This window comes from Oncorhynchus kisutch, linkage group LG22 (assembly GCF_002021735.2).
Source record: "Oncorhynchus kisutch isolate 150728-3 linkage group LG22, Okis_V2, whole genome shotgun sequence".
Classification (NCBI taxonomy): Eukaryota; Metazoa; Chordata; class Actinopteri; order Salmoniformes; family Salmonidae; genus Oncorhynchus; species Oncorhynchus kisutch.
Window position 1 is genome coordinate 49,640,412 of NC_034195.2, and position 15,069 is coordinate 49,655,480.

At 40.7% G+C, this 15,069-nt stretch overlaps 3 protein-coding genes and 1 non-coding gene across 4 annotated transcripts; 2 read left to right on the forward strand and 2 right to left on the reverse strand.

Annotated features, from left to right (window-relative positions):
- Positions 1-154: 154 nt before the first annotated feature.
- Positions 155-3,196, forward strand: LOC109867048 (cilia- and flagella-associated protein 100). The gene is made up of 8 exons (XM_031802062.1): positions 155-279; positions 457-560; positions 656-724; positions 815-880; positions 1,273-1,364; positions 1,522-1,684; positions 2,145-2,212; positions 2,560-3,196. The coding sequence occupies exons 2-8, from the start codon at positions 506-508 to the stop codon at positions 2,758-2,760; spliced, it is 714 nt and encodes a 237-aa protein (XP_031657922.1). The 5' UTR covers positions 155-279; positions 457-505; the 3' UTR covers positions 2,761-3,196.
- Positions 3,197-3,347: 151 nt separating this feature from the next.
- trnay-gua (transfer RNA tyrosine (anticodon GUA)) lies at positions 3,348-3,437 on the reverse strand. Its single transcript is given in 2 exon segments — positions 3,348-3,383; positions 3,401-3,437. It is a non-coding gene; the product is annotated as a tRNA-Tyr (tRNA).
- A 15-nt stretch (positions 3,438-3,452) lies between these two features.
- Positions 3,453-7,618, forward strand: LOC109867524 (cilia- and flagella-associated protein 100). Its single transcript, XM_031802063.1, has 8 exons — positions 3,453-3,962; positions 4,164-4,245; positions 4,373-4,466; positions 4,795-4,946; positions 5,392-5,527; positions 6,349-6,551; positions 6,991-7,084; positions 7,345-7,618. Exons 1-8 carry the CDS (start codon positions 3,848-3,850, stop codon positions 7,453-7,455), a joined length of 987 nt encoding a protein of 328 aa, XP_031657923.1. The 5' UTR covers positions 3,453-3,847; the 3' UTR covers positions 7,456-7,618.
- Positions 7,619-9,487: 1,869 nt separating this feature from the next.
- On the reverse strand, positions 9,488-13,962 carry LOC109867365 (small nuclear ribonucleoprotein F-like). Its single transcript, XM_020456491.2, has 4 exons — positions 13,836-13,962; positions 11,524-11,649; positions 11,195-11,259; positions 9,488-9,762 (listed from the first exon to the last, which is right to left on the reverse strand). The coding sequence occupies exons 1-4, from the start codon at positions 13,836-13,838 to the stop codon at positions 9,693-9,695; spliced, it is 264 nt and encodes an 87-aa protein (XP_020312080.1). The 5' UTR covers positions 13,839-13,962; the 3' UTR covers positions 9,488-9,692.
- Positions 13,963-15,069: the final 1,107 nt, after the last annotated feature.

A 15,069-nucleotide genomic window follows, 5' to 3' on the forward strand; every position in this document is an offset into this window, starting at 1 on the left:
AATGGATTTAAATACTTTACATCGAAAATGTTGAAAGAAGCCATGAGTGAACTCGTGCTTCAGTAATGGAATCAATCTTTCCCTGACATTCTTTTGTAATGAACTGCATAGCTACAGTGCGCAATATTGCGTGCGTTGTTTACGTTTGAAACGCACACCACTCATTTTAGCCCCATGTGCCCAGAGATTGGAACAAATCAGACATTAGACATTTCACCCCAGAAAGCTACTGAGAAAACATTTCAGGCAAGTGGACAGAGATAACAACCAGGGATTCAGGTATTTAGACCTATTCTGTAAACAACAATAACCTGCACTGAACATTTTGTTTCTTAAACACTGTGATCTGAATAGCAACAAATGCAAAACTACTAAGATGTATAGATTATTTAGACTATAGAAGTAGTCACTATTTTTGACTGAAAACTCAAATGATTTGTTATTGCATTCCCTCAGATATTAATTATTGTAAGTCATAGTACCTATCCCGAACACAAAACTGGAAATGGACATTCCCTCCCCTCTTCGCTCCCCTTTGAGCATGCCTGATATTAAGAAAGGTAAGCCTACATTTACACAGATGCTAGTTTTACTATATATAAGCTTTATTTATTATTATTTTTTACATGTTATGATACCATTTATGTTCTTTCAGTGAAGATAAGTTCTCCCAAACACACTCCTGATGCTGAATACCTCTTAAGGAGAAGGGGTGGGATGGCAGGTATTTCATTTGAGGACAAATATACCATTTATGGGTGACTAAAACGTTTATTATGAATAACAAACAAATAAACCATCTAATTTATTACAGAAAGTCTTGAGGAGACTGCAAAGCCAACATTGGATACAGTCTGGCTGAAATCAAGGAATAGTACAGGTAACGCTTAACATATGCATGCAAATAATTGAACCATGGCAAATGTCATTGTTCTTACTTTCATGATAATGTTATTATTTTTTATTTATTTGTATCTTGTTAAAAGCACTTTCATAGGATATTTGTTGAACTGTTGAATGCAGTGTTTCTCAAAACTCTCCTTGGGGACCCCCAGACATTTCACAATTTTGTTGTGGCCCTGAACTAGCTCACCTGATTGCTCTAGTCAAAGGGCATGATGATTAGTTGACTAATTGAATCAGGTGTGCTAGCTCTGGAATATATCCAATACATGGAATGGTTGGGTATCCCCGAGGAGAGGTTGGAGAACCACTGGTTTAATGAATACACACCAGCCACGGAGACATGTTTTTCTTATCTCTGATATTCAGACGACGACAGAAAATCTAACAACCCATTTGTGCTTCCAATGGATCGTAACATCTTCAAAAAGAGAGAGATTGAATCTGTAATCAAACAACAAGTACGTAGGCTACTGTAATACCCTCGGGGACTTTTATGCATCCATCTCTAGACCATAATAGAAAATAATACAAATAGAATAGAATCTTCAGATTGAGGCCTGTGAGCCTATCAAGTGATTACAGGAATACCATTTTGTAATTCTCGCTCTCTCTCAGGAGAAGAAGTTCTTCAGCAGCCTGCCGACCCAGATGAAGAGTACCTACCTGTCCCGACTCAGGTGCCGCTCTGCCCCCATGAGGAGTGCTGTGCAGGACACAATCGCAGAACCAGAGAAATGCAGACGGGAAAAAACAACATGGGCCACCGTGGTCACTAAAAGTACTGTGTATATATATATACTGTATATGACAGACAACCGTCTAGAATCAAAATTTACATTTTAATGATCTAAATATGAATGTATTTGTATTGCTGTCTGGGTCCTATAATTAAGATGATTGTATAATAGGTAGACCTATAATAAAAGGATATTCTACTGTATATTTCATTATAGAGGTATCTATCATTATTTAAATTATATTTTACTAGGCAAGTCAGTTAAGAACAAATTCTTATTTTCAATGACAGCCTAGGAACAGTGGGTTAACTGCCTGTTCAGGGGCAGAACGACAGATTTGTACCTTGCCAGCTCGGGGATTCAAACTTGCAACCTTTTGGTTACTAGTCCAACACTCTAACCACTAGGCTACCCTGCCGATTTAGACAGCAGTCACAATAAAGGCACATACATCGATGTTTTAACAGAGTGTTGACCAGGTTATCTCTTGTCGTTTTGCAGGTTGCAGTCAAGAGAGGGAGAATATTAGGGACTACTTGTCTAAACAGCGAGAAAAGTTTATGCAGCAGGTAAAACAATTATGGTCTAAAATGTAACAGAAGCTGTGGCTAGGTGTAATGAATTCAATCAAACCTGCAGTGCCGTAGTAATGCAAAGCCAATTTCATTTCAATTCAATATGATAAAAAAAAACTGCCATCATTTCTGATGTAGAAGAGACATAATCTCTACAGTAGGTTTTAAGGAATTCCAGTCTCTCTCTCTCTCTCTCTCTCTCTCTCTCTCTCTCTCTTTTTTTTTCTCTCTCTTTTTTTCTCTCTCTCTCTCTCTCTCTCTCTCTCTCTCTCTCTCTCTATCCATGTCTCTCTCTCTCTCTCTCTCTCTCTCTATCCATGTCTCTATCCATGTCTCTATAGTACTCTCTGTCAGTGAAGCAAGACACCATCAAGAAGCTGGAGAAGGACACGGTGATAGAGCTTCAGTTGATCAGACACGCTGAGAAACATCTGCAACAGGACTCGGTCGCCTTTGAAAAGTTCATCAAGGAAAACGACCAGAGCTCAGTGGAAGCTGTCAAGTTGTTAGTAGAGCCTATCATTATTGTTACCAATAAATAGTAGCCTACACGTGATTTTGTATTAGCTTTTCAAATATCTCTAGCTACCTGATTGACAAAATAACCAGTAGGTTACAGTAATAGTTAATTTATTCACGATAGGTCCACCACAGGTAGATCATGGTAAATGCACAATGTTACAATAAGTTAATCATTACCCATCTCATATGAATATACTGTATTATATACTATTCTACTGTATCTTAGTCTATGCCGCTCTGACATTACTTGTCCATATATTTATATATTCTTAATTCCATTCCTTTACTTAGATTTGTGTGTATTGGGTGTATGGTGTGAAATTGTTAGATATTACTGCACTGTCAAGGGCTAGAAACACAAGCATTACGCTACATCAGGAATAACGTCTGCTAAACACGTGTATGTGAACAATACGTTATTTATATTTACATTTAAATAAAAACATCACATGTATATTCTGTTATATTTCTTTCCAGGGCAGAGAAAGAGACTATGCTGAAAATGGAGAAAACAGCAGAAATTAAAAAAGTAACAGTACAAATGATGGCGATGAAAAGGTACTGTATCATGTACGCTATACTAGAAAGGAAAATTTCAAAATGTGTCTCCTTCGAGCCGGATTTGAACCAGCGACCTAAGGATTTCCGCTTTGATTCCAACTACAGTCCTCCGCTCTACCAACTGAGCTATCGAAGGGACGCTGAATAACATAGAAAAAATAGGGCATTTAAACATGCTTTCAGATGAACTCGAAAGTTGTGAAATATTTAATAGTTTTAGTATTTTTCCCCCCCAGTAACGCTGCACGGTCTTAACATATTTGACTACTGTAGCTAATGTACGGTAGTAGTGAAAACTACCTAACCACGTTACGTTTTTTCAGAATGGATGAGCTAGCATGCGTGTTAGCTAGGCTACGTTTAGAGAACACGCCGCCGTCGCGCTGAACTCATTCCTTTCCATTGGGGAGTGGGGTGGAGTCGACATGTGTTTGATTTTTCAGTGGTAGTAAATGTCCTCCCACATAATGCAAGCATATCCCCTTTAGCGACATCTCAAAGTATCAAGAAATACTGAAGGAGTACCAGACCTACAAAACGTTTCTCATGGCCGTCGGACCCATGGAGTGGCGTGAGGAACAGAAACGCAAGAGGGAGGACAGGAGAGCAACCAAGCAGAAAGAGATTTCAAACATTTTCTGTCTTCCTTCATCGGTCAAAGGTATGGGAGTTTAAATACTTTCCTTGGATTTTTTTGAGATTGATAAAAATGTGTGCAATAGGAAATATGCAATAGTAGGCTAAAGGTGGCCGCATAATGGTTTACATTAATCTAGGATTAGAGTTCATCCACATTGGTGCAACGCACCCTAAATCTATTGACAGAAGTCTTGACATTTTCTATTATTTTACTGATTCCAAGACGAAAATAAAAAAGGTCCAGCGTATGCCAGACGCAATTCAAGAGTCACAAAAAATGCTCCGGTAAGACATCAAAACAAAAGGTAAAGAGGATGGGGAACGTATATATTTTTGTGCGTGGATTGATTTTATTTTATGATATAACGTAATTGACAAGTAACATTGGAAATAGTTCAGTGCTACTGTGTGCATTTGATTGTACCCTGTCAGTGGCAAAGTCAGCAGCATACTTCACCACCAGGAGAGACAGGGGTCCACCATCCCTGAGGTGCCAGAGACCGCAGAGACCTCAGACAGTGACGAGGTATGGCTTAAACCTTCCTGTTTTTTATTGATGAACCTTCTTGACTATTGATGTGTTTTGTTGACATAATGTATGTAACCAACCAGGAAAGTGGTTAAAAAAATGGGGGTAAACCAGAGGTAAATTTAGCAAACCCCCAATGCAAAAAACCATACATAAATAATGTATCTAACTACCATAATAAACCCTATTCCCAATTTAAGACAAGGAAACTGGGTTTATTTGGGTTGACCCCCAAGACAGCACAAACAAATCCGACTGGGACCAGACGTATGTGTTATCATTAGCTCTTCCATTTTGTTCTCTGCTGTGGCTCCTCTCCTCCAAGGAGCCAGAGTTGTGTTACTCCAACCCCAGGGACATGCTGAATTTGCTGACTGATCTGGAGGAGCAGAACCTGTCCTACATCCAGAACTTCCAGGAGACAGAGGAGGTCATGGATGAGATCCGCAAAACCATCCAGTTGACGCAGGAAAGGATGTAAGGAAGGGCACATCATCTATGCTGTTATACTCCCTATTTAAATCAAATCCTCTCCAGGAATACTACAGTGCTGTGTTCCTCAAGAGTCTAGCCACTAGGTGGCAGGGTAGCCTAGTGGTTAGAGCGTTGGACTAGTAACCGAAGTTGCAAGTTCATATCCCCGAGCTGACAAGGTACAAATCTGTCGTTCTGCCCCTGAACAGGCAGTTAACCCACTGTTCCTAGGATGTCACTGAAAATAAGAATTTGTTCTTAACTGACTTGCCTAGTTAAATAAAGGTAAAGAAAGAAATGAAAATGAGTGTTTGTTATCGACGAGTCCAGGTTCTCCTTGGGCAACTTCACCTCTTTATTCCATTAATTTCATGCCTAATAAACACGAGCCAGGTGTCATCCCTAGCAGATGTGTGGTGTGGGTTTATTTTACGTGTGTAATGTACAGGAACAGTGAGGCCCGGATCCTGCTGCAGCAGGTAGACATCCTGAAGAACACCATCAAGAGGGAGGAGGAGAAGACCTCTGAGCTGGAGCTCAAGTCCAGGATCTTCTCCTACGGAGAGTACAGAGCTGACAAACAGGTTAGTACTATTGTCCACGTCGTTGCTGCAGGCCCAATGGATGAGCGCGTTTGATGAATGACATCGCTCTCGATGACGAAATTGCAACTGCAGGTTCCATGAGCGCCTTCGATTGGCTGATTGATTGAATGACTGATTCATTGGTCTACTTCCTAAAATACATCAGAGAAGAAGATCCAAAGGTACCTCAATCTCCCCAGATGTTTTCCTCCCACTGTATTCGGAGAGGGAGACTAGGAAAGAGGATGCAAGAATTCAAAGGAAATAGATTGTGTGTTTGAATTTACAATCTGGAGTGCCAGTGTGTGCTCAGAATGCGCTCTGGGCGTTCTTAAACTCACGAGTGTTGTCAGATTGTCCGTTCGTACATTCAGAGCGTTTTGCTCTCAGAGCGTTCAGAGCCACACTGGACGGCTCTGGTCGAGGAGTAGGGCTGATCCGAGCGTTCTGACCTCGCAACGGCAGTCAAGCACCCAAGTTAACTGGCTAACGTTGGCTAGCTTTCTAGCTACTTCCAGACACATGAGAGAACACCTCACTCTGACCATTTTACTCTCCCTAGTAGAGCTGGTTAGGCTGTTTTCATGTTATCCAGAGCATTGGTGACTGTAACTGTGCTGCTGGCAACAATTTCATTGTTCTTTTTTTACTGACAACTGCCATATTCAACGGGTGTTGAGCGTTCGTAAATTAATCTGTTATTCTGTGCTCTGGCACACTCAGACAAGTGCTCTGAAATCGGTGTAGAGTGCATTTACGAACGGACCCAAAATTGAGATTAAACCATTTCGTAGTCAATTTCACCTCCTTCCTTATCACAGGACGTGATGCTCAATGTGCTGCACAAGAAGGTGAAGGAAGTGTACAGGGTGTGTGTGGGAGAGGTGGACTCCAATATCAGCACTCTTCACATGCTGGCCAACATCGAGAGCAGAATGCAGGACGTTATGGACCGACTGGAGACGCTGCCCCCGGACAACATTGACACCGTCCGCACCCAGCGGGAGAAGGAGAAGAGGCTCAAGTATGTGTCCTTCCTCACAGCTCTTTGCGGTCATACACCGACCAGGAACCGTAAAAGCTCTTTAGCTGCGTTTACACAGGCAGCCCAATTCTGGTATTTTTCCCCCACGCTAATTGTTCTTTTGACCAATCATATCAGTTATTCTGCCAATAATTGGGTAAAACATCAGAATTGGTCTGCCTGAGTAAACGCAACCTTTTGTGAAAACTTCTGGTGTAAAAAGGTCTTTATAAAATAAATGTGATTTGATTTAATTGTTGCCAACAACATACCACACTAATGCACATTCGGGATGAATGCTCTCAATTGTGCGGCCAGCGGTAGAAGTTGACCAGGGTATTTATTATCCCAAACTTCCTCAGCGATCTCAGGAAGAAGGCTATTAAAGGCTGTTGTGCCGTCTTGACAATAATGCTCCCTTCCTCTAATCTCCTTTCAGGATGCGTGAGGAGAAGCTGTTGATGAAGAAACACCACCAAGAGGAGAGACTCCGAATGGCTCTGGAGAGAGCCACCTCTGACAGCAAGAAGAGGGTCAGTGTACCAAACTGTGCACAAACAGGACACATATCGATTGCTATAATACAGTTTGAGTAAATATAGACTGTTTTATAGACTGGTGTGCATAGAGAATCAACCTAGAATACAATATCTACCTTTGCTACACTGTGTATTGATGAAACATGCTTCTCCAGGACCAAATGCCTTTGCAATGACACCTAATATTACAGAACTGTAACAGACAGTTTGCTACACAGCCAGTCCCCGTTTATCCTGTTTTCTCTGGCCTGTAGACGGGCAGAAGGCTGATGCCGCGATCGGAGCCATCGGAGATCAAGAAGAAGGACAAGACACATGCGTTGACCACTAGAGAGCAAGAAGACGCCTTGTACTTCTTTGCCTGATTTATTTTAAACCATCAGTATTCACAGACAATATAAGACAGTGACTGATTTTAAATGAGCTTTTGTATACAGTACCAATCAACAGTTTGGACATGCCTACTCATTCAAGGATTTTTCTTATTTAAAAAAACAACTATTTTCTGAAGACATCAAAACAATGAAATAACACATGGAATCATGTAGTAACCAAAAGGTGTTAAACAAATCTATATTTTAGATTCTTCAAAGTAGCCACCCTTTGCCTTGATGACAGCTTTGCACACTCTTGGCATTCTCTCAACCAGCTTCACCTGGAATGCTGAGCATTTATTGGCTGCTTTTCCTTCACTCTGTGGTCCAACTCAGCTCAATTGGGTTGAGGTCAGGTGTTTGTGGAGGCCAAGTCATCGGATGCAACACTCCCATCACTCTCCTTCTTGGTGAAATAGCCCTTACACAGCCTGGAGGTGTGTTGGGTCATTGTCCTGTGAAAAACAAATGATACTCCATCCCATCTGGTTTGCACTATCGCTGCAGAATGCTGTGGTAGCCATGCTGGTTAAGTGTGCCTTGAATTCTAAATAAATCACTGATAGTGTCACCAGCAAAGCAACATCACACCTCCATGTTTCACGGTGGGAACCACACTCTGCTTCTCTGCTTATCACAAAGGCTCCGCCTTTTCTCAGCTCACTGGTCACGATAACAACACCCACCCGTAGCACACGTTCCAGCAGGTATATCTCACTGATCATCCCCAACACCTCATTTGGCCACCTTTCCTTCCAGTTCTCTGCTGCCAGTGACTGGAACGAATTGGAAAGATCACTGAAGCTGGAGACTTATATTTCACTCACTAACTTTAAACATCAGCTATCTGAGCAGCTAACCGATCGATGCAGCTGTAAGTAGCCCACCCAATCTACCTACCTCATCCCCATACTGTTTTTATTAACTTTTGTTTTTTTGCACATCCATCTATTTATCACTCGTTATTCTGCTAAATTGTAATTCTTTGCTACTATTTCCTATTTATTGCCTACCTCCTCATGCCGGTCTAATGTCCATTGCATGTGTTTCTTGGCCCAAGCAAGTCTCCTCTTATTGGTGTCCTTTTAGTAGTGGTTTCTTTGCACAAATTTGACCATGAAGGCCTGATTCACAGTCTCCTCTGAACAGTTGATGTTGAGATGTGTCAGTTCTTGAACTCTGAAGCATTTATTTGGGCTGCAATTTCTGAGGCTGGTAACTAATGAGCTTATCCTCTGCAGCATTGGTAACTCTGGGCCTTCCTTTCCTGTGGCAGTCAGTTTTTTCATAGCGCTTAATGGTTTTTGCAACTACACTTGAAGAAACGTTCAAATTTCTTGAAATGTTCCGTATTGACTGACCTTCATGTCTTAAAGTAATGGACTATCGTTTCTCTGAGCTGTTCTTGCCATAATAAGGACTTGGTCTTTTACCAAATAGGGCTATCTTCTGTTTACCAACCCTAACTTGCCACAGCACAACTGATTGGCTCAAATGCATTAAGGAAAGATATTTCGCAAGGCACACCTGTTAATTGAAATGCATTCCAGGTGACTACCTCATGAAACTGGTTGAGAGAATGCCAAGAGTGCACAAAGCAGTCAAGGCAAAGGGTGGCTACTTTGAAGAATTTAAAATATATTTAGATTTGTTTAACACTTTTTTGGTTACTACATGATTCCATATGTGTTATTTCATTGTAGATTAATAGTGAAGACATGAACTATGTAGAAAATATTACAAATAAAAACCCTGGAAGGAATAGGTGTCCAAACATTTGACTGGTACTGTACATTATGTCTTATTTGTTAGCCCAGGTCACCAAGGAGCATTTAGATTCACTCACTGATTTGGACTATACAATATTATCTAATGCTATACAACAGTTAGATTTAATATACTGTATACTTGGATTATAAATAAAAAATTATATTTTTTACCTTAGTATATTCTGTTATTGTTTCCTAAATATGATCATTTACAGATAAAGTAGGTAAATTGCACAAAATAATGCCATACAAGATACTACTGAAAAGTGCAATATGCACAATTTTATTATCCTTGTGCTCAAAAGGGGCACAACAGCTTGCTTCATCATCATCATAAAAAAACACAACTGCTTCTCAGATGTTTTCAAAACGAGACATTTTCATAAAAAATGGCAACAAATCAAACAAACAAGATTAGCAACCAGACATCAAAAAGAAGCATGCAGTAGCATGCATCTATCAAACGTCTTTCATTTCACCATCCTCCTCCTCCTCTTCTACCCCTCTAATGAACAAGACATTGTTGCATCTGTGTGGAGGGGAAAAAAAAATAGTGTACTGTTAGCTCACCGTGGGCTGGTATGGCAGACAGGAAATGATTAAACATTGTGCTAATTCTGCAATTAAAATGGAGATACAGTGCTATCAGAAAGTATTCATACCCTTTGACGTGTTTCACATTGTTACAGCCTGAATATATTTATCCTCACATCTACACACACTACCCCATGATGACAAAGTGAAAACATGTTTAGAGATTTTTTTGTTGCTAATTTATTGAAAATTAAATCTCTAATTTACATAAGTATTCACACCGAGGAGTCGATGCATGTTGGAATCACCTTTGGCAGCAATTACAGCTGTGAGTCTTTCTGGGCAAGTCTAAGAGCTTTGCACACCTGGATTGTACAATATTTGCATATAATTTATTTTAATTCTTCAAGCTCTGTCAAGTTGGTTGTTGATCATTGCTTTACAGCCATTTTCAAGTCATTTTTACAAGACGATTTATGTCAAAACTGTAACTAGGCTACCCAGGAGCATTCAATGTATTGGAAAGCAACTCCAGTGTATATTTTGACCTTGTGTTTTAGGTTATTGTCCTGCTGAAAGGTGAATTGGTCTCCCAGTGTCTGTTGGAAAGTGGACTGAACCAGGTTTTCCTCTAGGATTTTTCCTGTGCTTAGCTCTATTCTGTATATTTTATAAAAATAAAATAAAAACTCCCTAGTCCTTGTCAATGACGAGCATACCTATAACAAGATGCAGCTACCACCATGCTTGACATTATGAAGAGTGGTACTCAGTAATGTGTTGTGTTAGCCCCTAACATAAGGCTTTGTATTCAGGACATGAAGTACATTTCTTTGCCACATTTTTAGCAGTTTTACTTTAGTTCCTTATTGCAAACAGGATGCATGTTTTGGAATAGTTTTATCCTGTACAGACTTCCTTTTCACCTTGTCATTTAGGTTACTATTGTGGAGCAACTTCAATAGTTTTCTCCTATTACTTGGTAACAGTTTTAGTCACCATTTGCCTCATGGTGAAATCCCTGAGCAGTTTCCTTCCTCACCAGCAACTGAGTTAGGAAGGACATTCTCAGCTTGTCACTTTTTCTGTTTTTTTTATTAAAACATAATTTCACTTTGACATTATGGGGTATCGTGTGCAAACCAGTGACATCATCTCAATGTAATACATGTTTTAATTCAGGCTGTAACAACAAAATGTGGAAAAAAAGTCCAAGGGGTGTGAATACTTTCTCAAAGCCCTTTGTGTGTAAACTGGTCCCAGATCTGTTTGTGCAGTCTTGCAACTCATATGATAATCGTTACTCCAATCCATGATGACCATAGGAGTTGGCAAGACAGCACAAACAGATCTGAGACCAGGCTAATATGTTTAATCATGAACTCAGAGAAGTACAAGTAATCAAAAGAGAATTCCACTGAACTTACCTGACGAGCACTTCTCCTAGGTGACCAGCCAATGCTCCATCCACATACTCTTCAGTGTTGGCCAACTATAAAATCAGAGATAATATATTGTTAGATGTTATAAATTGATATGAATGCTGAACAAAATGTACACCTGTTTTTAATCAAACTAAATGAATGGCCCACAGAGATGCAACCAGAGCCATATAGCTTAGCTAGAGATTCGGATGGGCAAGCTCTCTCTAGATGCAAATGTGTGCACATGAGGGACTCCAGCTGTAGGGAATTATGCATTTCAGTGATGTTTTCACATATTTGACTTTATGCATCTTTCTGGTCCACACACACACCTGCATATTCATGTAGCTGTCCACGGACACCAGGTAGCCTTTGTATTCCATGCCCCACTTCAGCTTCACCATCACGGGCTTGCCAGTCAGACCATTCAGGAACGGTTTGGGATTCAGTGGTAAACTCTGAAATGACATTATCAAATAAAATGTTATTGGTCACATACATATATTTAGCAGATATTATTGGACAAAAGGAACACCTATATGAGAATTCTGTTCATCGACTACAGCTCAGCGTTCAACACCATAGTGCCCACAAAGCTCATCACTAAGCAAAGGACCCTGGGACTGAACACCTCCCTCTGCAACTGGATCCTGGACTTCCTGATGGGCCGCCCCAGGTGGTAAGGGTAGGCAAAAAACACGTCTGCCACGCTGATCCTCAACACTGGTGCCCCTCAGGGGTGTGTGCTTAGTCCCCTCCTGTATTCCTTGTTCACCCACGACTGCGTGGCCAAACATGACTCCAACACCATCATTAAGTTAGCTGACGACACAACAGTGGTAGGCCTGATCACCGACAACGATGAGACAGCATATAGGGAGGTGGTCAGATACCTGGCAGTGTGGTACCAGGACAACAACCTCTCCCTCGAGAGTTTCGAGTTCCTTGGTGTCCACATCACCAATGAACTATCATGGTCCAAACACACCAAGACAGTCGTGAATAGTGTACGACAACAGGAGACTGAAAAGATTTGGCTCGGGTCCCCAGATCCTCAAAAAGTTCTACAGCTGCACAATCAAGAGCATCCTGATCGGTTGCATCACCACCTGGTTTGGCAACTGGTATGGCAAGTGGTACCAGAGCGCCAAGTCTAGGACCAAAAGGCTCCTTAACAGCTTCCACCTCCAAGCCGTAAGACTGCTGAATAATTAATCAAATGGCCACCCAAACTATTTACATTTACCACCCCCCCATTTGTTTTTACACTGCTGCTACTTGCTGTTTATTATGTATGCATCATGGACATTCTTACTGACAGTTATGGCTGCAAATTACCTCGACTAACCTGTACATCGCACGTTGACTGTATATAGCCTTTTTCATTTTATTTTTACTTTACTTTAGTATATTTGGTAAATATTTTCTTAACTCTTTCGTGAGCTGCACTGTTGGTTAATTATTAAGGGCTTGTAAGTAACCATTTCTTCACCTGTTGTAGTCGGTGCATGTGACAAAGTTTTAATTTATTTGGCATTTTAGCCATATATCACACCCCCTCGAACCTGATTGCTTAATTGGGGCGGCAGGGTAGCCTAGTGGTTAGAACGTTGGACTAGTAACCGGGAGGTTTCAAGTTCAAACCCCCGAGCTGACAAGGTACAAATCTGTCGTTCTGCCCCTGAACAGGCAGTTAACCCACTGTTCCTATTGAAAATAAGAATTTGTTCTTAACTGACTTGCCTAGTAAAATAAATAAATAGTCATAATATTAACGATAATTAACTGGTTAAATTTAAGCAATAAGGTACAAGGGGATGTGGTATATGGCTACGGGCTGTTCTTATGTACCACGCAACTGGTTACCAATGTAATTAGAGCATTAAATACACATTTCTGTCATACCCATGGTATATGGTCTGTTATAAACTGGGTGGTTCAAGCCCTGAATGCTGATTGGCTGACAGCCATTGTATATCAGACTGTATACCACGGGTTTGGGAAAAAAAACTTAGATTTTAACTTCTCTAATTACATTGATAACCCGTTTATAATAGCAATAAGGCACCTCTGGGGTTTGTGGTAAATGGCCCATATACCACGACTAGGGGCTGTGTCCAGGCACTCCTCGTTGCGTCGTGCAGAGAACAGCCCTTAGCCATATACCACACCTCCTCGGGCCTTATTGATTAAATATACCAATCAGCAATCAGGGCTCGAACCACCCAGTTTATAACAGGTATGACAAAACATGTATTTTTACAGTTCTAATTACGTTGGTAGCCAGTTTATAATAGAAATAAGGCCGTGGCCATATGCCACAGCCCCTCGGGCCTTATTGCTTAAATATCCCTTAAATATCCCATGGCTTTCAGACAACCAGCATCCAGGACCGAAACACATTACAACTGCATCTCACAACTAGCTATCTAGATAATCAAACTAGCTTTTCACATACAGTGCAAAGCACAACAGGGTACATCTTACCACCCTAACTAGTTACCGTAGCTAGCTAGTTGGATAATCACAACAAAGGCGCATAATGCGAATTTATGATAATTTGAGTAGTTAGCTATGATAGCCTGGACGTTCACTACATATATTACCAATTCTCATCAAACACGTCATAATATAGAATATTTACCATTTTGTTTCTGTATGAGCTTCAACGACGATTTGCACGCCGTTATTGGATACAGGAAGTAGTGGTGAACTCTGAACTCTGATCCGTACAAAACAGCACTGTGATTGGTTCAGTTTTTGTCATTCTTCCTCCTGATTGGCCACAGAACCGGAGAGAAAAACAGACGGGCATTTTCTACTCCAGTCAAGTCTCTTCTCCGTGCGGAGCCCAAATTTGCGGGAAAGATTCGATGTAGCCAAAATATTTATCGTCGAACTTGTTACATTGTTGCAATTTTAATGAAACAGTTTCAGTCACAGTGTTACAATCAGATACTTGATACAATATAGTCTCTTGCTCGCCGGGCTAGACAACAACAGTTGCAGATTCAGTTGTGACCACTAGGAGGTAATGTTCTCAAATGGATTGAAGTAGCCAACACTCTCCAAACATTGTGAGTGATTTGCATAATTTAAGAAACTTTTATGGAAACTTGTATATGCTTTTAAAGATGTAAATTATATTATGATAATCGATATTGGCAGCCACATAGTAGCCTAAAGAATGTTGGTTATTTTGGAATGTTTATTTAAATGTCAATTGAAATTCACAGCAGATTGTTGCTTGTGCTATTGCTGTACTGTAGTTCATTGAATTGAATGTCATGCAATTTTTTTGACACAAGATAGATCAAATTCTCTCTCTATGTCTCTCTATGTCTCTGGCCATGTTCGAGCGGATCACTTTTGTCAATCTCCATCTTTCAAAGTGTTGCATTATTGGGGATAGAAGTTGTCCGACGTATGCCTACTTATTTGCCATGACGGCCTACCAAAAGTCAAAAGGCCTCCTGACGAGGCTGGGATTAAAAATATAGGACAAAACACACATCATGAGATGGACAACAGCATAACATGGCAGCAACACATGACAACACCATGGCAGCAACACAACATGGCAGCAGCACAAAGCACAGTACAAACATTATTGGGCACAGACAAGAGCACAAAGGCAAGAAGGTAGAGACAACAATACATCACACGAAGCAGCCACAATTGCCAGTAAGAGTGTCCATGATTGAGTCTTTGAATGAAGAGATGGAGATATAACTGTCCAGTTTCAGTGTTTTTTGCAGCTTGTTCCAGTCGCTAGATGCAGCGAACTGAAAAGAGGTGCGACCCAGGGATGTGTGTGCTTTGGGGACCTTTAATAGAATGTGACTGGCAGAACGGGTGTTGTATGTGGAGGATGAGGG